The 24,718-nt window shown below is 43.9% G+C and overlaps 2 protein-coding genes across 7 annotated transcripts in view; one reads left to right on the top strand and one right to left on the bottom strand.

Annotated features, from left to right (window-relative positions):
• Nucleotides 1–10,478, bottom strand: part of PARD6B (par-6 family cell polarity regulator beta) — a 45,050-nt gene extending 34,572 nt beyond the window's left edge. For all 3 annotated transcript variants that reach the window (XM_051802804.1, XM_051802806.1, XM_051802805.1), the window contains exons 1-2: nucleotides 10,228–10,478; nucleotides 5,458–5,680 (exon numbers count right to left, since the gene is read on the bottom strand). In XM_051802804.1, coding sequence (XP_051658764.1) covers nucleotides 5,458–5,680; nucleotides 10,228–10,293 — 289 coding nt within the window. In that variant the 5' untranslated portion in view covers nucleotides 10,294–10,478. The remainder of the gene's footprint in view (nucleotides 1–5,457; nucleotides 5,681–10,227) is intronic.
• A 138-nt stretch (nucleotides 10,479–10,616) lies between these two features.
• RIPOR3 (RIPOR family member 3) overlaps nucleotides 10,617–24,718 on the top strand; it is a 54,346-nt gene continuing 40,244 nt past the window's right edge. The window contains exons 1-4 of one of the 4 annotated variants that reach the window (XM_051802734.1): nucleotides 10,617–10,645; nucleotides 13,240–13,322; nucleotides 17,416–17,493; nucleotides 18,242–18,324. The gene's annotated coding sequence lies outside the window, so the exon portion shown is untranslated. Of the gene's footprint in view, nucleotides 10,646–13,239; nucleotides 13,323–17,415; nucleotides 17,494–18,241; nucleotides 18,325–18,614; nucleotides 18,634–18,947; nucleotides 19,272–24,718 lie in introns of those variants that run through there. The other 3 variants (XM_051802736.1, XM_051802733.1, XM_051802735.1) reach the window with 3 other exon arrangements.

Genomic DNA, 24,718 nt, shown 5'->3' with positions numbered 1-24,718 from the left:
CAAAGGGAGAGCTGGGTAAGTCAAAGACACTTCTTTTGGAAGCTGAGATACACAGACATATATCAGTTATATTTGGACTCTTCAGATGCTTTAGGCAAAATAGAACAGAGAAAGTATTTCTGGAGCAACAGTTTACCACTACTCCAGCATGGAACACTAACTCCTCCCTGAAAACAAGAACAGCCCTTTGACTGCTCTGCTCAGGCAGCCTTGGACTTGGTATTCTAAAAGAAAAAGGGCAAGAGAAGAAGAAACAAATTTAAATTAGCCCACACAGAAAGTCCCAAAGGGACTTACTATAAACCTACCTTGTGTGTACACAACAGCACACCAACATGGTTTAGAAAAATGTGTCCTGATGGCCTCATTTACTCGTTTTTTTTGTTTAAAAAAACTAATCACACAGTAAGGGAGGCAAAGCTGTTGTTTAGCTGTTTGCTAAAGACAGAGCATCTTTTGCATTGATGTTCACAGGTAAAGCTGTTAAACAATTTAACTGACAAACAGGAATTCTTGCTGAAGGCACCTGATTCAATACAGCCCTACCATACTCTGGAGTGGCTTCTGTGACAATCTCAGTTACTTTGTAATTTAAGGTTAAAATAAAATAACATTAGATCTCAACATCAAACAGGGAGGCTTTAGAAATAGCCTAAAACCTGTTCTTCAGATTCCTAAGAGTGTTCAGTATAACTGACTTGTTGGTTCATTAAAAACCAATCCAACCTCCCAAACTAAAGCATAAAACAGGTGGACTATGTCTGAAGAGTAAAGCACCTCCAAAAGTGCAAACTTACCATTTTCTCTGTAAAATGCCCCTTGGGATATCTGACTGACTGAAGATCAGCTGTTTAAACCCCATTATTCCATTGCTGAACTCCACTGTGCTGCCTTTTCAGGTAACACAGAGCAATTCCTTTGTTGTGGGCTTAAAATTTATGATTAAAGAAGAAAGTGTGAGAAGTTTTGCCCTTATCTCTCCTGACAACCCATCCAACCAGTTTCCAGTTAGACATCTGGTGTTTCACTGGAAGGATTTTTGCAATTCAATGAGTTGCAATAGTCTTTTGTTTGTTTGTTTTGGGGGTTTTTTTTAGAGTTGCAATTGTTTACAAAACAACTTGGAAAGGACAATTGTGAAATCAGATCCCAGACTGGTCTGGCTTTAAATATCTTTTACTGCTAAATACAAAGTAACACAACATCAGCAAGAAAGTGATAATATAAATGGTTTTAGACAAACAGTAGACAGTGGTGACTTGAATATTAGATTTAAGAACAATAATGAGTGCTAAGGTTATTTTTTAGGTCATGGACTCCCCCATGTGCATTGCACAGATATTGAGTTTATGGGGGTTTCTCCTTAAAGGGCACAAACTCAAGAGAATCAGACAGGATCTGGTATTTTACCTGTTCTGTCCTATCAAATGTGTATCACATCAACATTCCCAGCTTGCCACAGTGGCTCTAAGGGCTTCCTCACCTTCATGGCAGGTCACTCCCACCCCAGTCTGGCATGGACTGGATATACAAACATACACACATTTATTACATCCAAACCGTGTCCTGCAAGTGATTAAAGACAGTCTGTGCTCTTTACCCAAGTTAGATCTAGAATTGTTCCCAACTTCCTTCACAAAAGCCACCACCCAGCCTGGCTTCCACAACACCTTGTAAGGCTTAAAATTCTGTCCAACTCAAGATTTTCCATAATTAGAGGAACACAAAGATCAGTAGCAAAAGGACTGGCTTTGAAAGAAATATTAAGTAAACATGCAAAATAACAGATTTAAAAATGCTTTTAACCCAAAAATGAAGATCAGAAAAATATTTCTTAGAAGAGATAGGAAATTTAAGTCTCTTTCAAAAGACAAATATACAATCAGAAATCTTAACAGAGTTGGGGTTTTTTTTGTTTTTAGAAACTTTAAGTTACAGGACACATTGCTGAAATAAAAGCATCCTAAAATTGTAAGCCAGATGTCAAAACATTTAAGAAACTCTGAAGCACCAGAGGGTAAGTTTTTTGCATTATAACTGCTCTTAGCTGTCTAATAATTCAAAACTAGCATGAACCTTCAGATATACAGTTACAGAGTTTGTGGGGATAAAAGCAGCAAAAGGTTGATAAAAACCCATCTGTCCAAATCTCAGCCAAACAGCACACTCTGGTTAACCTCCCTTCCACTGCTAAACAAATTTTCTAAAGCAATACTCTCAAGTACAAAGGCATCTTTGTTCTGGCACCTCACTAATCAGTTTAAAGCTGTGGCAGAAAATATTTTGGCCTAAAGCCAAAGGACAAGGTGTAAACTCCAGATAGCGTTAAGAAGAACGGCCACACAGTGCAGGGATGATTTTCCCCAGCAGTTTCAAGCTCAAGGTGGCACCAATCTGTACAGACTCACTCAGTGAAGCTGAAAACAAAAGCTCACAAGTGCCAAATCTGTTTTCAATTTAACATTGCTGAAGACAGATTTTTCAAATATTTTCCTGATCTATTTGCAAAGCAATGTAGAGTTACCCCCCAAGAATTCAACTTTCAAAGCCCCCAAACAGTTAGCACATTTGAATATAGATGCAATTTTGCATTTTTTAAATAAGCCCCAACAAATCTTTTCCTAGTCACAAGATACACAAAACATGGCTTTAGGAAACTAACCTGTGTTTTTAGGAAGAGGCCTCAGAATAACTAGGATAGTCCATAAAGAGCCGTTTAAAAAAGCCAACTGCTCTTACTTCTCACCAAAATAAAGCTTCTTGGTGAAAAGAGGCACAAATGGATTAACCAAAGAATGCACTTTTCACTAAATACAGCCACATACATGCAGAACTTGCAGGAGTGGTATATTTAATTTAATATCCTGCAAGTTACTTTTAAGGATATTATAATGAAATACATCTTCTGTTATCTCTATTATACTTGTATTTACAATGCAAAGTTCCCCACATCAAACTGTCCTTCAGTCTGTGTTCCCCCCTTTGTCTCTTCAGTCGGGTTTTTCTCACAGACAGAGTGACTCCCATACATCTGGATTTAATCACAATACATCAGTTTAACCTTTAAATACCAGATGTCAACAGTACCTGTTAATCTGTTAAACTGCAGAACGAAATTCCAGCCAGGAACTGCCTTCCACAAGCTGACAGCCAATCTCCACTTGTGCCACATCAAGCCCCAGTTTGGATTTAGCACGGGAGGAGTTTGAAGTATTTTAAAGGAATTTAGTGAAGTACAGTTAGAGGAGTCTAGGGGGAATGGTGTAATTTTGTACAGGACCACATTAACCAAGGCACAACAATGCTTAGGACAAACTGACAGCTTTCAGAAATGAGGAGTCACAACTGAAGAGGAAAGAGTGATTACTGTGGCTTAACAACATTATCACAACTGTCACTTTTGAATAAATGCACAAACATCTTGTTGCTTCCATTTCAGCCCCTTAAGGTGTTCCTTGAATGCAATGTACTAAGAAGTTAATACTATTTACATTAGATTTTATTGCAGTCTGCTCATACCTTATCTTAGCTTTGCACACATTAAATGTAGTTTCTAAACAGGTAAGACAGTGTAATAAAAACTCTGCATATTTTAAGACAGCAGAAACTTCCTCTCTTCCTCACAGTGGCTTTTTGTCTTAAATTCCCAACTACTATAGCTGAAAACACAAAAGAAGGTGAAGTTCCACTACAAAACCCACAGAAATTTTTCAACTAATTTAAGAGAATGCATGAAAGCCACAAGCAGCCTTGTAGGGAGCAAAGTAACTTGTGTCACTTATTATAGTTCCAAACCAGCATAGATCAAAGCAGCTCCACCAATAGCAGGTATTTGTGCATTTATTTTCCATTTCAGAGGTACAGCCAATAAACTTCCCTGCAATCCTATGAATTAACCACAGCTAAATCACACTGCCCAAAATACAACCCATCCCTAACTCCAGCAATTCAGCTTTGGTTACAGGCAAATCATCACAAATAAAATACAGAACCAAGTTACTTCTTTATTTTCCATCAAACAAATATCTGCTCTCTATGGCAAAGATGCCAATGAAGTCAAAGCCTCAATTTAATCAGACATGATCAGTGTGGTCACAATTAACTCACAACAAAGTACAGCACTGGAAGTGCTGGACTAACATTCCAGCCTGGGTTCCCTATTCCCTAAAACTCCATAGCCAGAAGGCTCTCATGTCCAAGGGAAGGCAATGACAACTGATACTTTCCACACAGCTTTTCCTGCCAGTCAGTTCTTGTTCTGATAAACTATAGTGGGTTAATCTTATTTCTACTTCTGTGCATTGTATCAGTTCTCTTACCAACTCTTTGTACCAGAGTAGTAACAACTAATCCACTAGGCTTTAAATGATGATATAAGGTGTTAAAAATGTAACAGGAACAGGCAACATTAGACAGGTAACACTAGTGACAATCTAAAAACATATGGTGTTAAAATATAAACTCAATAATCCCAGCCTGACAAAGTGGCTTATCCGTTCTCGTCATATGGCTACTGTAGGGGATTAAATGGAATCATAGACCTTGTCCACCTCCAGGTTCTATTAAAGCAAATGGTTCATGCCTTTGGCATTTCAGGGCTGAAAGCACAGCCCTCACCAGATTATACTATCAACACAAACCAACCAACCATTTTGCCAGGGCACAGCAGCTGCCAAGCAGCCACACTGGTTGTGAATATTGGGTTAGTGTCAGGCTGTGCTGGAGTTGTTCATTTTTTGGAGTGGGAATGTTGATAAAAGGTTCTGATGCCCAAGTATTTTCCAAGGGAAAGATGCCTGTCTTAGCAACAACCAGAGACAGTGAACATCACAAGAACAAATACAACTTCCCTTCCTGAACAAATGCAGGTATTAGGAACACACAACCAGAGCAGACATGCTACTTCTCAAGGCAGACCAACAACCCAGCAGCACTCACATCTGAGGTTTGCTAACTGAAATAAGCTTGTCAATTCAAAGCTTCAAAATGTTTTATTAGGAAAGTGTGAGAAGAGTAGCATATTACTATGTGAGCCTTGAATTTATACTTGTGTATTAAATTTAATACTTCATGTAATAAGACTTCCAATATTCCTTTCCAGCCTCTTTTCTCATCTGATCAAGATTGGAATTTTAAGTGAAAAGTATCCTACATACAGAGCAGAAAGCCCTAGAGGTTTAAAGTTTATTTTCATTTGCCTGCATAAAACCAGAAGGAAGCATTTGCCAGAGATTTAATTTAACTGAACTAGCAAAAAAGCACAAAGTATAAATAGGTTGCCTGAGGAAGTTCTTTCAAGAGAGACAAGTTGTGAATACCTTTCATGATCCACAATTACTACGGAATTCAACATGATGAAATGGGGCTAAAGGGTTTTTTCCTCCATACATCACACTGTTTGCTGACATGTGGGACAACTGGATAAACAGATGATTCACATATTTCAACTGCACTTACCTTTTCTCTGAATGAAAATCCTGAGGAGAGGATTGGCTGTGGAAACTGCTTTATGATAATTGTCATCGTTATTGATAGGCAGCAGGTCCCCATGAATGTCCGTGTATCCCACCAGCACATCAACATTTGGTATCTTGTGCACATGCTGCAACAATCCATAGAATTCCTCAAACTTTCCAGGCTTGGACCTCTCCAGAGAAAACCGTCGAAATTCTGCTCCAAACTACAACAAAATATATCTTAACGTCATTAAGATGGAAATCAAACACCCTCAAGCAACAGAACTATTTGAATGTTAAACCTGAAAAGTTATGGAATTAAAAGTGCACTAGAAATACAACCACTATTTTGAAATGGCATTGAGAAGTCAGTTAAAACAACTGTTTGGGTTTTTTTTTTCCCGAAGTTGTAACTATTTTTGGACTTGATAAAACGTGTACTTTCGAGCAGGCAAAGGTTGTCTCATTGTTCCATTTAATGGGAGCTCATTAGCATTAAGGTGACAAACTTAAGGATAATGCAGATTCTCACATGCTGCTGAAACAGCCGCTCTCACTGAGCGCCAGAATTCACAGTCAGCACCCATGTGGTGACTCAAACAGGACGGTGATTAACCTCCTGTGCTATGTGAATACCTGGAATTTTTCTCAAAGAACTACGAGTGCACTTGAGAACAGAGTGTATGGATTGTGACACAGCCACGGTTCACCTCCACAAGAATGAACAGCCTTCAGACTCCCAATTGTTTGGCCAAGAAATGAAAATGCCTCTGACGTGAAGACTACCAAGAACAAACCACGTGCAGCAAAGCTTTAGTGAGCTGAGCTCAAGCCAATTCTGCTCTTGAGAGAGAGAACAGAGGCAACCAGCCACTACCCCTAAAAGCATTCAGAAGATTCACTTCTATTATCAAGACTCAAATTTTGATTGCACGATCTTTTAAATCATGGTTCTATCCATGGTATATGAAAATACTCAGAAAATATGAACGAAAGCTTAATCACTGACTTATTACTAATTACTTCCAGGGGTAGGATCTGCATTTAGTCAATATAATCATTCAACCCATACCCAGCTCACAAGTCCACTCAAGCTCAGTCTCCTAAGTCATCTGTAAAGCAAACACTCATTAAAACACGAGGCTGCAGTGGGGGCAGGTATAAAACTAAACTGGGTGCCAATAAAAGAATAAGCATTTGATGTAGACTAGACAAATTTAATTTCAAAATCTTAGTGTTCTGCCCAGCAAGGGCAAAGCAAACAGAGTACTGGACAAAAATTACTCCCAAACCTCCGTATCAGGCACACACAACATACCAGAGATGCTGAAAGGAATTCAGAGATAGCAGCAGCCAGGTTACAAAAAGCAGAACAGCTTGTATATGAGTTAAAAGGGTAATAAGCTAATAAATAAAAAAACTCGGTGGTTTTTTTTTTTTCTGGTGAATTATACTGCTGCCCTACAGTGAAAATAAAAACTTTCAATAATTTTTTAGCAAGAGCAGAACACATGGAACAAAACGCCTCAGTATCACATACTCAGGTGTGTGTTACACACAGCAGATGTGAAGGTGCACTTACCACCCTCCAGCCCAACCTTCACCTCACATTTGATTACAATCTTTTGGAGAATACGAGCTTTGGAGTTCTCACATGCAAACAAAGGAATGAAATAAGGAGACAACGAGCCCGTTGTTAGCATGTTAACACCATGCTAACTCAAAACGAGCTACACCTTCACCACCCCCACCTTCCTCCAAAACTTTCAAATAAAGGAATTATCTGGGAACATTCCTCCTCTAGAAATACTCCAATTACAGTACCATTAACTAACAATAAGGCAGAAGGGATGATTCATACCTGCCTACTACAAAAAAAGCCAGGCCCAGCCCACAGGAGGAACTCTCATCACGTCAGAAGCGGCACAATCTTGATATCACTGAGAGACTTTATCCTGTCTCTCAAATCCTTTCTCAGCATGGGCAGCATGGACACCACAGGAACTGTCCACACATGGCAGCAATGTAAACGTTTGGCTTTCAAAGACTACAGTTTAAACATAATTCAGTAATAAAAGTTTAAAAAGCCAACAACTTCACCCTCAATTTGGAGTAAATTTAAATCTTATCGCGCCAAGTGAAGGGCCAGATTTTCAAACGTGACTTTTATTTTTTCCATGTTATTTTATACAAAGTCGGTGTAAATACCAAGAGACTCATAATAGGGCTCTTATTTCCACAGTTTGCCACGTGCTCAATACCACCATACAGCAGATGAAAGACTAAACTAAAACTGTGCAATTCCATGGTTTATTTTAACCCCTCGAAATGTTTTCATTTCATATCAGATGTTGAACTCCATCCCATTAAATAGGCCTGCACTTTACACTTTGGAGGAGATGAAAGACTGGAAAAGTAACTTAAGCAGAGAAGGCTCCTTGCCACCTGAGCTCTTAAACACGTGCTGTTCTCCTGCTGACTCCCCCGGGAAAAGGCAGGAGAGCCGTGTCAGCACACCAGGAAGTCACCCGAGATTCTCACTTAAGACTCACTTATGAGAGACACTTTTATTCAAGTCCTCTGTTACACAGCATAAAGCTGCTGGACTGCCAGTCTCTACCACTGACAGAACATAAGCTCCAGTGACCATCTCTGATAAAAAAACCCCCAATTATTCCAAGCCATAAGGAAGAGAGGAGGGCAAACCTGAATTTTACATCTGGAGAACCAGAAGTTTATTTTCAGGCTCCCATACCATCATCAGGAACTCCCCAGTTTGGGGGTATAAAATTCTATTTTCTGTGACAAGAAAATGGGCTGACTGGAATTCAAGTGCTATGGGGAATCCCCAGAGCAAGTTCAGAGCAGTTACCCAAACTGAATAAACTAGACTAACAAAAAGATTGTGCTCATGTAACTGTGGCCACAGCCGGGCTGTGCTGGCCCAGCCCAGTCAGCTGGGCACAAGTATTGATTTGGAATATCTAAATAAAGAGCTGTACATCACTGATCAGCCTTCAAAGCCCAGGCCACTCCACAGGAAGGGTTCCCTCCACCTCCCTCCCACACAGGCCTTTCTTCTTTCTCTGTAGAATTGCTCATTTTCATAGAAGGAAGCTGACTCCTCTGCGATATTAAATGGAGGTGCTGTTAAATAATGCATTAGCAACAAGTAGTTCTAGGAATGCCTTGAAACCTGCTCCAAAACATGCACTTAAGGGACAGTCCCTATTCATTAGAGCTACACTTCTCTGTACAAACACCAAGAACATCACATGGGTGATTCCCCAGATGTATTTTAAATCAAGGAAAACACACAGTGGGGAAGGAGTAATCCTAGAGTTTTGGGCTGAGGAAAAAGTGGTTTGGGTTTATAAGCATATCACACTGATTGTTTTCAACTTCATAAAGCATAAACAAAATGAAAGGCTTCACCAACCACAGTACCAGCTGTGCTTTATTAGTGTTTGAAATCAGAGCTACCAGATATTCCTGTGCTTTCTGGTTTTGTCCACATGAAAAGGTGACTTTTTTTTTATAGTGTTAACATCATTCAAGCTGCAGAGACCAGCCACACATTTCCCTGAAGTTCCAGCACTCGCTGGAATGTTATCCTTACACAGCACAAGCCCTGACTGCTTCACCTCCCCTGCTGCTGTAACACCTGATTAGCAGGAAAGAAGGATACAAAATACAGACCACAGCCTGGTCGCCAGATAAAAAAACCCCAAGAGATCCATGTTCCCACCAGTGGAGAACACATTCCCACGTGGGTGCATTTACAATTTGCCTGGGAAAACGAAAAAGGAGGTTTTAACGTTTATTTAACTAACAGCTTGACACTCCACATCCAACAGTTCTACAATTGTTAACAGCAGAATGACACATCAAGAAATTATTTCGAATATAAAACAAATAAAAAAAAAATAATCTATTTTCTTTTAGAACAAAGCTTTCTCAGCAAAACTTTGCACAACCAGCAAAGGAAAAATTAAAAATAGAATGGATGTGGATACACACATGGGAGAATTTACAGATTTGTGCAAAGCCCTGACCACAAGACACCGGTGATATATTCTGTGACACACAGGTATACACTCATAAAACACTCATAGGACTCTCTGATTGCCTCTAAAAGGCAACAAACTCCACTTTAGGACAAGTTTACCAGGGCTTACCTCTACCTCTCATGTAAGCTGGAAGAATATGCTCTACCCCACAGACACACACACACAAAAAAAAAGAGGTCCAGAAACGCATAATCACTAAGCGAAAAAAGGGAACCACAGAAACAGTCACCAAGTTAAACAAATATTAAACAAACGCACTCATTGTAATTCGGACGGAGAGCGGCTTTTGGAGCTTATGAATTATGACTCCAAATACCTCTTTTGGCCCAGTTATCCCAAACTTTCTCCGAGCACCTATTTCTCTGCACGTTTTTCAGCCTGTGCAGGAATTCAGGGCCGGCTCCCCTGACCTGCACCTTTCACGTTAAACCACTTCTATATTTTCTCCCCGCGGACAGCGCGCCCCACGAACGACACCGGCGCCTTCCCCGGCTCTGCAGCCCCGGGCCGAGGGCTCGGCCGGCGCAGGGACAGGCGGGGCGGGGGCCCGTGAGCGGCCTCGGGCAGGTGAGTCAGCAGCTGTCCTGTCCCTGCCCCTACCCCTGCCCCTGTCCCTGCCCCTCGCAGCCGCACCGCGGCCCCACGGCCCCGCAGGGCCGGCCCATTCCCCGCGGCCCTCAGGCGGCGGCGGCGGCTCCCACCTTGCTCTTCACCTCCATGGTGCCCAGGCCGCGGCTGCCCGCGGCGCCGCGCTGTGCCCGGTTCATGCCGCGCGCGGTCGGTGGCTCCGCTCCTGTCGCTCGTGGCTTCGCCGCAGCGCTGCGGGACGGGACAGGCCGGGCAGCGGCGCGGCCCAGCCGAGAGACCCCCCCCAGGAGCGGGAGCCGGAGCCGCGGCCGCTCCGCCGCCTCCGCCCTCAGCGCGGCCGGGCCGGGGCGGGGCCGCGGCGGCGGCACCTGCCGGGGAGCGGGGCGGGGCCGCGCCTGCGCCGCCTCCGCGGGAGCGCGCGGGGCGGGGCCGCGCACCTGCCGCCGCGGGCAAGATGGAGGCGGCGGAGGGGCGGCGGAGCGAGGGTAGTGAGGAGAGTGAGGAGTTGTCGTTGTTGTCTCCCGGCAGCAGGTGCGGGATGTGCCCCGGCAACCTTTGCCCGCGGTGGCCGTGGCTGTGCGCGCACGGGGCTGGAGCGCGGCTTGGCTCCGCGTCTTCTCCTCGGGGGCCTCTCGCCTCCTGCGCCCTCACTCACACAGCCCTGAGGAGCCGCCATCCCGCACCCCTCACACAGCCCTGAGGAGCCGCCATCCCGCACCCCTCACACAGCCCTGAGGAGCCGCCATCCCGCACCCCTCACACAGCCTTGAGGAGCCGCCATCCCGCACCCCTCACACAGCCCTGAGGAGCCGCCATCCCGCACCCCTCACACAGCCCTGAGGAGCCGCCATCCCGCACCCCTCACACAGCCCTGAGGAGCCGCCGCCCCGCACCCGCCTTACCCAGAGGAGCCGCCATCCCGAACCTCCCAGTCCTCCCACAGCCCTGGGAAGCTCCACAGCCTCGGGGCCGGGAGACCCTGGGCTGGTACCCCGAACACACCAAACCCCTCAGACATCTGAGGTTGGGGATGGACGGGATGATCTCCGGAGGTGCCTTCCAACCCTAGTGGTTCTGTGATCCTATGAGTTTAACACACAAACTGCACCAGTGTTAGTTACATAAAATAAGTCTTGATGGGGCTGAAGGTTTAAACTCTTCGTTTCCGGATGTGGCTGTACGCCTGTCCTGGCCATAAAGGTGTTCATGGAGTTTGTTTTCATTTTAGCCACAAATAAGATGGCAGGATCTGGTAACATGTCAGAGGGGTTGTCCTAGGCAACCTTCATTGGTTTAATTTTGAGATTGATAGTTATTTTCATACAGAGGTCAGTTTAGCCACCCTGAGAGAGCTACTGACAAAACCAGTGAGTGGGGGGACCATAAGTTCTTTGCTGTCTGAATTAGAATGAGTTTCCACTTGTGTATTGGCAAGAAGAAAGCATGTAGATTAATCAAGGTATGTCAACTAACCTTTGAATTACAGTTCTCTCCCTAATCTGCAAACCTGAACAAAGAGAACTCCATGTGAGGTATCCTCATGTAGATGTTGTGTGGACGGCTGTGAAGGGAGTTCAAACAACTCCTTGCAGTTGAGGCAAGGCATGAGTGTCTAGTCAGTCCTCAAGTCTCAGCTGGTAATCAGTAATTAAATAAAAAACATCCAATGCTGAATCACTTTTAAGTCAGTGCTGGTTTTTATACAGCTCATCTTAATCCCATCATGCCAAAGGCAAAGGAATTGCAGCTATCACTCGAGCCAAGACAAGCTGTAATTAGCACAGAGGATATTGTTAATAGTTAAGTATAGTTTGCTGTCAGACAGTGTCTAGGCTGATTCAAGTCTTTATCCAGTATGTTTTGGTTTTACACTGCAAAAGGATACGTAGAGAATTCAGCCTGTAAATTTAGATAAAATTGGGATCCTGGTGCAACAGAAGACAGACTACAGCTATGTAAGCAGGGCTAGAGTAAAACCTCTTATTCTATCACTTTGTAATTATTAAATTGAAGAGTTTGGACTGCTTTCCCTGTCTGTCTTCTACAGCTCTGCTTAATGAGCTGTAGGAAGCAAGAAGAGTGGGAGTGACAAGGGAACAGCGACTTCTCTGGGTTTTTAAAGCCGCTGGTTTGCTTCTTTTCTCTTGGAGTGAGGGAGGAAGGACCTCCTGAAGATGCTTTCTGCTGGGAGCCGTTGTGCAGTTGACTTTATTGCTATAGATTTATGAGGTATCGCCCGAGATAATTTGTTTTCTATTGTGCATTCCTGGCGTGGCTGGAGTGCCATGCAGTGGGTGTGGGAGCGTGCCTTAGGAGGCAGGGCAAATTCACTTCAAGTCACTGGAACCAACCTAATAAAGTGTATTAATCACTGCCTGGCTTTCATCACAAGGAGCTGACGTATGAGGAAGGAATGTGATAAACAATTTGATTTCAGATAAAGGTAGGGAGAGAGGCAGGCTCTTCGTGCCAGCTCCAACACAAGTTTGTAGAGCTATTTTAGTCACAAGTTCTGTACAACCTGTGATTCAGACCTGATCAAGCTATTCATGGCACGTTCAGTTTCTGTGAGGTTGAAAGACAGGTTGGGTTTCCTAATCCCTGAGCAGTTGGGGAAGTTGATTGGGAGGCCATTCTTTTTCCCTTTGTTTGTTTTGGTGTAGAAATTCCATCACTTAAGTCCACCATGAACTATAATGAGATTCTGTCATGGTGCTTCTTTCCCATCTCGACACTTCTGACAGTTTAAGTGGGATGGTATTCCAGAGAACCCTCCTGGGGGTTCATAGAATACTTGCAAGAAGAAAGTATAGAAAATTTCTGTCAGCATATGTTGACTGTACTGATGACCCACCTAAACTTTTATTGTATAGTTCAGGGCTTATGCTGATTTTATGTTTAACACAAACTATTCTTTGTTTATACTGTCAGTGCCAGCTCAGAGGAGTGGTTGTTGGATTCCCTAGATTGTAATCAGATCTTTGATTTGCACTATTTCACACAAAATATTCCCATAAATTAAACATAGTGTGGGGAAGGATGATTGCCAGTAATATACCCAAGTAATTGGGGACACCAAGGTGAGAGAAACCACTGAGTTATTTCTGATTTTCTTACCTCTGCAGACATTTTTGCCTTTTATTCTGGATGGGAATGGTGACTTTTATCTGGCTCCAACATCAGACCTTCAAAGGAGGATGTGCTGCAGGTACTTCACAAAATGGGCTGTTTGTCCCAGCTCTGGGGGGGGCTCTGGAACATTCCTGTGATTGTTCTTGGTTTGGGGCTTTAGCTGTGATAACCTTGTGAAGGTTTTTGAAAATACTTTCTTAGCAAGTCAAAAGCTGATACCAATACATTAATTTGTACTCTCTGAGGTTTCTAACTAAAATAATTAAAAGCTTTTAAAGCTTTTTCTTCCCCTTCATCTAGTGATCCATTTCTGTTCAATGACTGTGAATTACTTTGAAATTCCTCCTTATTTAAACAGGGCAGTACTGAGCACAGCTGACACCTCACACTTGCACTGGTGTGCAGAGTTTAATGATTTAACTCTTCTGGCTGAAGTGTTTGGAAGAAGCTACACTGGTGCTGAGCTGTCCAGGTCAATAGGTAACACTTCAGTGTTTCTTTCCACAAAGCAATTTGTGAACATTTCTTGTTTGGTTTTCCACTACTCACTGAGTATTCCTGGGCTAGAATTTGGAAAAAAATATGGCAAACCAAAGGAATAATTGTTCCAAAATTTCTTTTAAACTTCTCTTGGTACAGATTGGAATTTAAATTTTGTCTCATTCTCAGAGAATTAGACAAAAAGCTCTGCCTAATAAACCTTTTGGAGTAAAGACTTTGCTTTTGTGCTTGCCTGGAAGCCATTTCATGACTATTTGTGGGGAAAACTATGCCCTCTGCTAGTGGCTTAACCTAAAATAAGTTACCTGAAATAAGTAAGATATTAGGTGCCATCTGCTGAATAATGAGTACTTGTGCCTTTTGCTACAAAGGAATGTTTTTACACAGAATGGTGGTTTATAGATCTTAACATTATTTGTGACTACGTACAGTATGCTTGGAAAGCAAATTACTAGGCTTTGTTGTTCAAGGTAATTTCCTCTCAAAGAAGGATAACATTTGAGCTTTAAAGTGAACAAACCACTGTGGACTCTAACAGTTTAACCTTTCATAAACACACAGCTCCAGTTGCACAGTCCCTTGCTGCCCAGCGGGATTGGACAGTCTTGTCTGGTGTCTACCAGGTGTGATGTTTGAACACTTAGTGTTATTTTGACACACTCAATGAGTTTGTAGCTCACTCATAGGCAAGTTCCTCCTGCCCCCTACTTTGGCAGGTACTGTTTCAGAAATCTAGCATTTGACTTCCTTTTCCTGAGCTTTTCTATGTGTGCCTTCTGTCAGAGTGCTACAAACAGGTTTGTGCTGTCAAACTGCTCTGACAGAAACACGTGAAGGAAGGTCATGGCAGGGTCTGTTCCCTGGTCTGACTGTGAGACAATGAATTAATTTTGCAAATGATTTAGCATCTAGTTGCAAAAATAACGATACCTTTTCATAGAACAACGAATTATTTCTTACTGAGATTGAGTTATCATTGGATGATCCCCGAGTCAGCCGGGGGTGCTCACACAGGCTCAGAGGCAGTGCTGGAAGCAGCGCGGTGCCTGCGGGGCAGCACAGCCCGGGCTGCTTTAGATCTCTGCCGGAGGGGGATCCGGCACCCGGGAAGGGAATCCCGTGGGGATTGTCCGTTTCCATCGCACATGGGAGGCTGTGTCGCGACTGTCGGTCCTTGGTGCTGCGGGAGTGGCTGCCGGCAGAGGGTGCTGTGCCCGCGCTGTCCGCGCCGCTGTGTCCGGAGCGACGGCCATTAATGAGAGCCGTTAATTAAGGCAGCGGCCTTAATAACAGCGTTCATAACCTCACCTGGATTTGTAATGGACAGATGAAATTAATCTTACTGGGGTTTAGTATATCATTCACAGAATCACAGAATGGTCTGGGTTGGGAGGGATCCTAAAGATCACCCAGTTCCACCCCCTGCCATGGGCAGGGACACCTTCCACTAGCCCAGGTTGCTCCAAGCCCTGTCCAGCCTGGCCTTGAACAATTCCAGGGATGGGACACACTCATTTGATTTGTTTGATTTGTCATTGACTTCTTGCTGAAATGACTACAGAGTATGAACAGGCAGGCATATATATATTAGTGTAATAAAGTGCCACTGTTTATTAACCAGATAGTACTGGTGCAGTGGTAATAAGTAAAACTAGAAAAGTACAAGCCAAGGGAACTAGAAAAGCAATTCGATTTTTCTATTTATGTCACATTTGGAAATATTGAATCCAGTGATTTCAGCCACTGTCCCAGTGTGTTCAGCTTTTACAAGATATTCTTTGCTTCTGTTGGCTCTTCTCTTAGTATGTCTTCTGAGTTATAATGCCATGAACTATAAACTCCAGCACAGATAGATGCACAAAGAAGGAAAAATAATCACGTGCTTGTAACTCTGGATGTGTGTATTTACAGTTTAGGCTCACTCTAACACACCCTCACAAACTGGGAGCAAATGCTCTGTGCAGGGATGGGTTTGTAACGTGCTCTGAAGTCTGTCGTGTTCCAGTAATGAAAATGCCTGGTCAATATGTTGGTAGACTGAGAGATAATCCACTTCTATGCAGATTATTTCATATTATTAACATTTAACCAGCGTTCTAAAATTAAAAAATACAAAATAGAAAAGGGTGAGGTGGAGGCACAGGCAAATGTTTGCATACATATTACTTGCATTAGGAGCTGCAAGAAGAATTATGTCTCTCCAAGCCAGCCTGGTGCAAAGGATCACAGTAATAGGCCCAACTACTGAGTTATTAGCTATTGCTTTTATAAACAGAGTTATGGTTTATAGCAGCCTTTCTGAAAGTCAGTTTAGTCTGGATGTTCCTGAGAAGGCTGGTCTGGTCTGCTCACAGGGTTTGCTGCCTGTAAATCGGTCCATTTAGAAAACAAACAAAAACTACTTAATTCAGTACTTAAACAATAAAATAATGATTAATCTGATTATGCCAGGACACTGGTGATGCTGAAACACTGAATGTGTAATGCTGTTGCAGCCATCCTGAGTGCTTTGTTGTGGAATGATCTTTGTATATCGTTGGCATATATTGATGGATGTTGAATGGCTGAATTTGTGAAAGGCTTTTGTGAAGTGCTTGGAGATTCTGGAGGAAATGTACTGGCATTTTTTTTTGTGTCCCTTGAGTTCTGAGAGACATCAGAGTGTGTTTTATTTTTTCATTGTAAATATTATAATGGTGCCAGCAATGCAGTATTTACTGCTTTTCATATGCGTGAGAATGCTAAACATATGCATTTCTAAAGGAAATTCCAGAAGAATGTGAAACTAGCTTGTAACAATAATTTGTAGGTTTGTGTCCATTGTTTTCAAGAATATGTAAATTGTTACATTATAGAACTCACTTTGAACCCTTCTACATAATTATCTGCACTGAACATCAGTATTCAATTTGGAAAATCTGTAGCCAAGTGTTTTATTAGAATTTCATGGAAAAGGAGAATGTGAACAAAACCATAGAGCAAATGATCTGAAATACAGTTAAAAATAATGAAAACCAAGCACCAGCCACATAAACACACCAGATGAAGACACAGCAAATGAAGATCATAAAAAATAAACTGGAATAAAACCACATAAAGCCAATCTTTAGCTGAAGTAAATGGGGACATCTGCACTGGGAGTGAGGAAGCCGTGGTCATTTGTGTCAGCTGAGGGTCTGGTCTGTGAATTTGTTACAAGTCTCATGTTCAGGAGGAAATGAGAGTAACAGTAAAGGCTTTTTGGTCAACTGGTTGCATGGGGCTCCTGCAGAGATTTGGTGTTCTGACAAATGTTCTCCTGCAAATCCAGTTAAGTTGATTTAAACTAGTCCCAGAGTGCCCCACCCTGCTGTGGGGCTGGTACATGGAGACAGGGAAGTGCTGCAGCTCCCAGCCCGTGTTCAGTGCAGTGCTGTGCTGCAGGAGCTGCTCTGACACTGCCCAGTTGGGGCTGAGCACACACCCATTGCTGACTATCTTATGGGGCTGGAAAACCTGAGCAGAGTGGCAGGACAGGTAGCTGCTGCAGTTATAATTGCCAGGGGATCTTCAAGCAGGGATTCTTCAAGCAGTCAGTGTGATTGATCCTAAAAACCCCAAATACTGGGAAAATCAAGACAAGAGTTAGTAGAGTTACAATTATTAGAGTATCTCATTTGTTTTCCTAGGTACACCAGCTCTCGTGTCCGTGGTGGATCACCACTGCCATTTCCAGTGCTCCAGGCCCCAGCCAGTTTCAAGATGAGGTATGAAACCCACTTTTACTGCATCTCAGCACAGTTCTTTCTAATATATATAAAACCCAAAGCGTCTGAGTCGTTGACTCAGCCAACTCCATCAGCCCATCTGTTTTTGTCTCTTATTGCTCTCCCTTTCATCTGTGTCGGTTCCCTCATGCATCTCCTTAAAAACACGTTCAGCTGTGCAAAAGATCTCCCCTTGCCTCTTTCAAGACTTTCCTTTAAGCATGTGCACAGAAAAATATAAATCCTGATCAGCTTCATAAAGTACCGCAAAACAAAGTGGTAGCTCTGCCCTCACAGGTTCTTGGATGGGGTCTCTGGTCAACTGGTGCTTTGAGAACTTCAGTTTTGTGTTTTATCCTCCTGAAACAGGATGGGAGAGTCTGCTGTGTGTCCTGGGTGTTGCAGAGCATGGTCAAAGGGGGAGCAAACACTATTAGTAATAAGTTGTCGTAAGGGCATGTCCGAATTCCACACAGTCAGCTCATTTTCCCCGTGGGGAGTGTCTGGCTTCCTGTGCTGTCAGTCAGTCAGCATGGGGAAGTGGTGCTAAAAACCAGGGGAAGATGGAAATGGATGAGCCACAGTGTAACCCGGGGTGCTCTGCCCAGGGCAGGGACGTGTTTGTGTGAGGTGTTCTGACAAGGTACTGTTCAGGAGAGAGGTGTGAATGTGGGGGTGCCTGTGGGAGGTGAGGAACGGGGAGATTCCAGCCTGCTTTCTATATCACAGCTTTACCTCTTTTTGCCAGGATTGCCTGGAAGGTGTCTAGAAAGCCAGCAGAAGGCAGCCCATTCCCGAGGAACAGTACCTGCCTGCAGAAGTGAGAAGGAGGTCAGTAGTGGGTGCAGCAGGAAGGACTCAGAGCAGGCTTTGGTCAACAGAAAATAAGAGAGCAAATTACATCTCGTCAGTCCTAGAAAACCTCTGGGAGGGTAGGATGGTGAGAGGGAGGAGGCAGAAGGAAAACGAGAGATGATGATTAGGGTTGTATGACTGACGGCTGTAAGGGGAGGGAACCTTTAAAGGGATAGTGAAGAGGGAGCGTGGGGTAAGGGCAGAGGAGGAGTGAGCAATGGATGGGGAAGATGGGAAAGGCGGGAATCTGGGCACGGGAGAAAAGGCCTGAGAAGAAGTGAAGGCGTAAGAGTTGGGGGGCAGGGGAATGGAGGAATAAACGGCGGGGGGACAGGGACGGGTGTCCCCGCGTGTGATGCCGGTTTGTTGTTGCCCTGCGGCGCTGTGGGGCCCGGAGTGGAACAGCTGGAGCGAGCGGGAGGGCGCCTGGGATGCTCCTGATTAATAGCAGAGGGTCCGGGCCGTGACCGCCGGCTCGGCATGTGCTGGAGCCGCGCGGCGCGTTCCCAGCCCCCCTGCCAGGATGAGGGGGGTCGGAGGGAGGGAGGGAGGGAGGGAGAGAGGGAGGGAAGGAGGGAAGGAAGGAGGAAGGCAGAGGCAGCGAGCGGGACGGGGCCATCGGCATCCAGCGGCAAACAAGCGCTCCGAAGCCGCGGCTTCCTGGAAGCGGAGCCCAGCTGGGCGACAGGCGGCGGCGATAAGCGGCGGTATCGGGGCCGTCCCGGCGGGCCCGGCCACTCCGCGACAGCCGCGGAGCCGAGCCGCGCTCCGCACCCCCCGGCAGCGCAGGTAGGACGCACCTGGCGAGGGGGGCACCGGGAACGGGGCAGGGGCACGGCCGGAGCGCCGTCCGGGCACCCGGCACCGGGACGCGGGTCCGGGACGTGCAGGGCAGCGCGGGGACACCGGCACGGTCTCGGTAGGTAAGAGCTGCGGGGCACCGAGAGGGGACAGGGCAGGCACCTCTGGGGGGGCATGGCGGTCAGCTGTGGGGAGGATACAGTCACCTATGGAGGGGCATGCCAGTCACCTATGGGGGGGATGCGCAGTCACCTATAGGAGGACATGTCTTCTGTCACCTGTGGGGGGATGCAACCACCTTTTGGGCAGGTGGTCTCCTGAAGAGAGAGGAGGCAGGCATCTGTAAGTGGACAAGCTGCAAAGGATGCCGATATTCCTACAGAGACTGCACCAGCATGAAGAAATTTGGTAGCTTTTTATCCAGGGTAAAGCTGTTCACACCAGGAAACAACCGGGGAGCACCTGGCTGGAACAGGTGGAACAGTGAGAGCAGCAGGACAATGCCATCCTGTAGGGTTTGTGTTTTGGAGGTGTCATTGCATGGGCTGGTTGTATTTTAGTTAACTCTTTTTGTCTGTGCGGAGATTGCATTTTATTTGCTCATAAATACGAATTGAGGGTTTGGGTCACAGCCTAGTTACATTTTGATTCACACAGAGTTTAATTTCCCCTTTTACAAAGTGTTTTAAATAAGTTGGGCCATATGGAAATAGAGTTGTTCGTCGACCAAAGAAACTTGAAGGAATTTGAAAAATAAGGTTACATATTTCTTGAGCCATTTCTTTAGTGTTGAACCAGCACCAGCACTCAGACTCCTGATTCAGTCATTTCCTTTGTTGGGATTAAGACCTAATCCGTCTATACCTGTGTTTTCACAGCTGTAAAATGGGAGCTACACCTATTGATGAGGTGCAGTGCATATACTCGAGTGGAGAGGTACATCTGAGAGAGATGCAGTGGCTAAAGGAATGTGTATATGCGAAACTCCTTCTCTGTTGTGTTCCTTTGTAGTGCAGTTGACCCCTTCCATGCTTCTTCTCTGAATTCTGCAGAGTGAGTGACATAAGCACCACATGTATTAGTGCAGGAAAAGCTGCACAAAACCTGCCAAAATGGGCTGGAGCTGCCATTAAGTGGCAGGTCCAGCCTCTTTATGCCCCATGTCTGGAGAGAGACATGTGAGATCCAACACGTGTGATCTGGTAGTGAACAACTAGCTTGGTAAAATTTTCCTGCAGTTAGAGTCTGGATACTCTTCAGAGGAATGAAAGGGCTTCCTTGAGGTGACAGGTCCTGCATCCCCATCTGGTGCTCCACTGGAGTCAGTCAGGAGCTGCAGGGGAGCAGTGGTGTTTCTGTTAAGAGCACAGAGCCAGAACCATGGAGATATGGGCCAAACAGTGAGTTATGTAATGGCATTCCCCAAAGGGCAGTGTAAAGATGAGATGATTTCCTTCTGTCAGGACAAAGAGCAGCTGTACAATCGCTCTACAATGTTCTCTCTAGCCCTAGGTTTCTTAGGAGCAATCCAGGCAGGGAGTTGGGACCCTGTAATATCACATCTACCAACAGCACTTTATGGCCTTCCACAGCTAATTCCTTCACAAATATTCCTTTGCAATATCCTCATAAAGAGCCTCAGAAGTGGAATAGAACCACTATGACCAGAAAGGGAAACCAGACTGTGGGGAGGGGAAAGTTATGATCTTACTGTGTGTCTTTCTCAGGGGTTTGGGGAGTGATAATGTGGAGTTACAGAGCACCAGGACAAAACAGAGGTTCTGGCTATAGCTATAGGAGGTTATACAAGACAAATCAAGGGAGGGAGAACTGTCTCAGAAGGCTTATTAATTTGTTTCATTTGGATGAAATAAATAGACTGGAAGTGAAGGAGATATTTTATGTATAATAGTAGGTTTAATATTAGTTAAATCTGCACTCTTGATCTTAGCCAAAAGGCTGAGAAAGAGGGAACAGACAGAGCTGAGTTATCCAGACTGTTATTGCCCAGAACTGGATTTTTGGAAGGTGATTGGCTGGTGACAATCCAAAATTATACAGACAGCAAGTCGTGCAAGGGCCATCAGCCAGCCTTTAATGGCTACAGGTGCTCAGGCCCTGGCTTCGATTCCCATCCTCAGATGCTGCCTCCGGAAGCACCAAAGGGACATACATATTTATGAAATACCAGGTTTTATCCACTTTTTTCAACTTTTCCATTTCTGTTGCCAGTTTATTCTCCCTGAGGACAGACTGCTTTAAACCAGTATGTCTTCAAAGACAGAGTGGCTGAAAACCATAATTTTTATTCAATTCAACTTTTTAGGGCAAAACTTGGTTTTCAGCCAATCAAGGCATTTAATCATTAGTAATTTAGAAGGTCAGAACACCAAGATGATGTTGTGTTCTTTGTCACTAATACAGAAATACTTTAAGTGCAGTTAGCAAACAGATTTATATGTAACTGCTCTAGATTTGAATTTAGCTGTTTCAAATTAAATAATAAAAATTGTTTTATGGAGACCTTAAAGTGCAATTATTATTGGAAAAGTAACTGTGTCAGTGATACTTTGTTATTCATCAGATATGTTCTTTCCATGAATTCATCTGCTTGATGAAGTAGCAAAAATCCACTTCCATTATTTTTTTAACTCTTGTTGCTACAGGCTGAGTTCAGGGAATGCTGCAGCCCTTGGAAATTGCCCTGGCCCTTGGATTATGAATTATGTCCATGACAGAGTTTATATTTTGAGATGTCAGTCTCAGTTGCATGGTAAAATAGCCATAATAACTTGCATTGGTTTATAGTCATGCAGTGTGATTTAAGAGTTGAGACTGACTTTTCAGAATTATTAGGGATTAAAAACCTGTTCATTTGTTGACTTAGCAAGCTGAATTGGGGCTGTAAGCTTTTATTCTTGTTTTTCTTTCCCGTCTCTGCAACTAAGTTGTTCAGATGACACATCCTGAGATTGCTGATGTGCTCAAGCTGGGATGTCCAAGACTTACATCAAGCATCCATAGGTGCCTATAATTTGAAGTAAGACCAGTAAAATCTGTTGGTCCTCAAGTGCTTTCAGAGCCCAGGGCTGCATATTTTGGGAAGAATTTCTCCATGGAAAAGGTGTCCAGGCATTGGAAGGGGCTGCCCAGGGAGGTGGTGGAGTCCCCATCCCTGGAGGTGTCCAAGGATGTGGCCCTCAGTGCTCTGGGCTGGGTGACAAGGTGGGGATCGGGCACAACTTGGACTCCATGGTCTGGGAAGGCTTTTCCAGCCTCAATGATTCCATGATTCTGGGAGGGGTGACTCCCCACAGGGGCAGCTGAGTTTACCAGACACTCCAGGTGTTCTGTGCTCCTGAAATACCGTCTGGAAAATGGTGATAATCCAGCAGTGTTTACGTAGTGCTGGGGGATGATAAGAAATCAGCATCAATCTTTCTCCATTCCATAGGGAGAGTTATGTTTATGATTAGGGAATGAACCTTGGTCCTCTCAGCTGAATATTTCCCTCACTTATCTCACATGGTAGGAACAGCAGTAGCAGAGCACTCATCATTTTATTGAAAAAACCCCTGGCTTATAGACAGCGTGTTTGCCATGAGAGTTTTCTCTAACCCTTGTTGAAATGTTTTAGAACTTGTAATTTTAAGCTATGCATAAATGTCTGTAGCTGATATTCTGTGAGCCTGTGGAGGCAACAAGGGTGACCTGATTACGTGTGTTCACAGATCTCTCTCTGCTTCACGTTCCTGCAGACCAGAACAACAACATAACTTTCTTCTTTCAGGATAGTTAATGGTCTGGCCCAGAATTACAGCACCAGATGTGTTGCCACAGAAACAATTTAAAGGGAGAAGGAATTGTGAGCAAATTGTCTTTCTCGTGGAAAATGTTTAAGAGCCTCCCATTGGTTTCCATGTGTCTGTCTATGTGTGTGCACAGCAGAGAATAAGGGACAGTTTTGCTTCTTATTTCATACATCTGTTAGTGGTTTAAAATGCTGTATACAGGGCTGAAAATTGAAAAATATTCTATTATGGGCATGACTTACGTACCTCAGAGACATTTTTTATTAAATCCTGACTCATTTCTAGAAACTTTTTCCTTGAAAAATGTGCAGTGTGCTATCTGATTTACTTACCTCCACTTGCAACATGCTTTGGAAAATATTTCCAGTAATAGTTGTTTCTGTGAAAGTAAGGAAACATTTGACTTTATAAAGTTATCCCAGATTTTGATGCTGGGAATTAGTATCACATTTTACTTACTACAATTGACATGCTGATGAAAAGAGGGAATGTTTACAGGAAATATTTTGATTTAATCTTGCCTAGGAAGCCTTAAAGTAGCCAAAGCCCTGGATTTTAGCTGGCATTTCTTTTTCTCAAAATAGTGGATACTCTATTAAACATATTCCTTTCTCAACTATTGTGAAAATATTTGTCTGAACAAAATGCAACGTGAATTACCTTAATATGTCTTTTTGACTCTTTTGACCACATCTTTATCCTACAGTTTTGCATTTTGTTTGGGGACAATAATGAGAAAAACACCCAGGAAGGCCCCAGCCCTGGGAAAATTTAAAAAAGACCAACATTCACACGTAAGAGATTTGTTTCCACAGTTCCTTGCCATTCGTGCACTTGGGAGGTCTTTCTCCCTGCAGATTTTGAAATGCTGCTGGTTGTGGAGTTGAAGGAGACATTGTTGATTTATCTTATCAAAAGCCAGGGTGAAGTTTGTGTCTCTCTGGAGTGATGAAAAGATTTTGCCATAAGCATCTGTATGTACAAGATGCCCTGTGATTTGGGAGGGCAATGGACACAAAATGTTATGCTGAGAAAGCTTCTCTTCCTATTTGTTTGTTCAGTATTTCCCATTGTGGTATTTATGGTTATTAAATCTTTTCCCATATAGCCATCCTTTTAAATGCCCATCATTTTGGAAATACACAATTTATTGCCTTTGTTACTCATTTTTATCCAAATCTGGGATCTTCACTTTTCCATTGATGAAAGTTGTTTCTAACAGAAGTATCAGAGTATACCCAGGTATCCTGGAGTTAGGAGCAGTTACTTATGGAAATAGTTCTACTTTATTTCAAGTGTCCTAGAGAGTAGAGTAGTGGTTTGCAGTCTCTCAGCTCTGGAGCTCGGCTGGGTGCCATGTCCCACATTTGAGTTCTGGCAGGTTCACAGGCATGTACATCACCAAACAAGATCTGCCAGGCCGATAAGGAATTCATTTCTCTCTTGCATTCCTTATTCAGGCAGAACTCCAACCCTGGGTGTGGAAGGAATGCAGAGCTGGGCCTAAAGCTTGTGTCTGCACAGGTTAGAAATGAACTTCCAGTGTAAAATGGGGATTGGAATCTGCATCCATGTTTTGCTCCAAGACCGCAGACATTTGCATCCAGGTTTCTGCTTTGGGTGCTCTTTGGGGCGTCCTTATGTTTACAAGCTGATCCAAATGTCCCCTTAATTAGTTCCCATCTCTTCTGTTTGATCCCATGAGAAGGTAGGCTGGTCTTTCCTTGGGCGGTAGAGCTTTCCCAGACAGACATTGT

The sequence above is a fragment of the Manacus candei genome, unplaced genomic scaffold (genome assembly GCF_025592945.1).
Source record: "Manacus candei isolate 608988 ecotype Guabito, Panama unplaced genomic scaffold, ASM2559294v1 h1tg000057l, whole genome shotgun sequence".
Taxonomy (NCBI): domain Eukaryota; kingdom Metazoa; phylum Chordata; class Aves; order Passeriformes; family Pipridae; genus Manacus; species Manacus candei.
The sequence above is the reverse complement of the archived record's forward strand: the minus strand, read 5'-3'. Positions and strand labels throughout refer to the sequence as shown.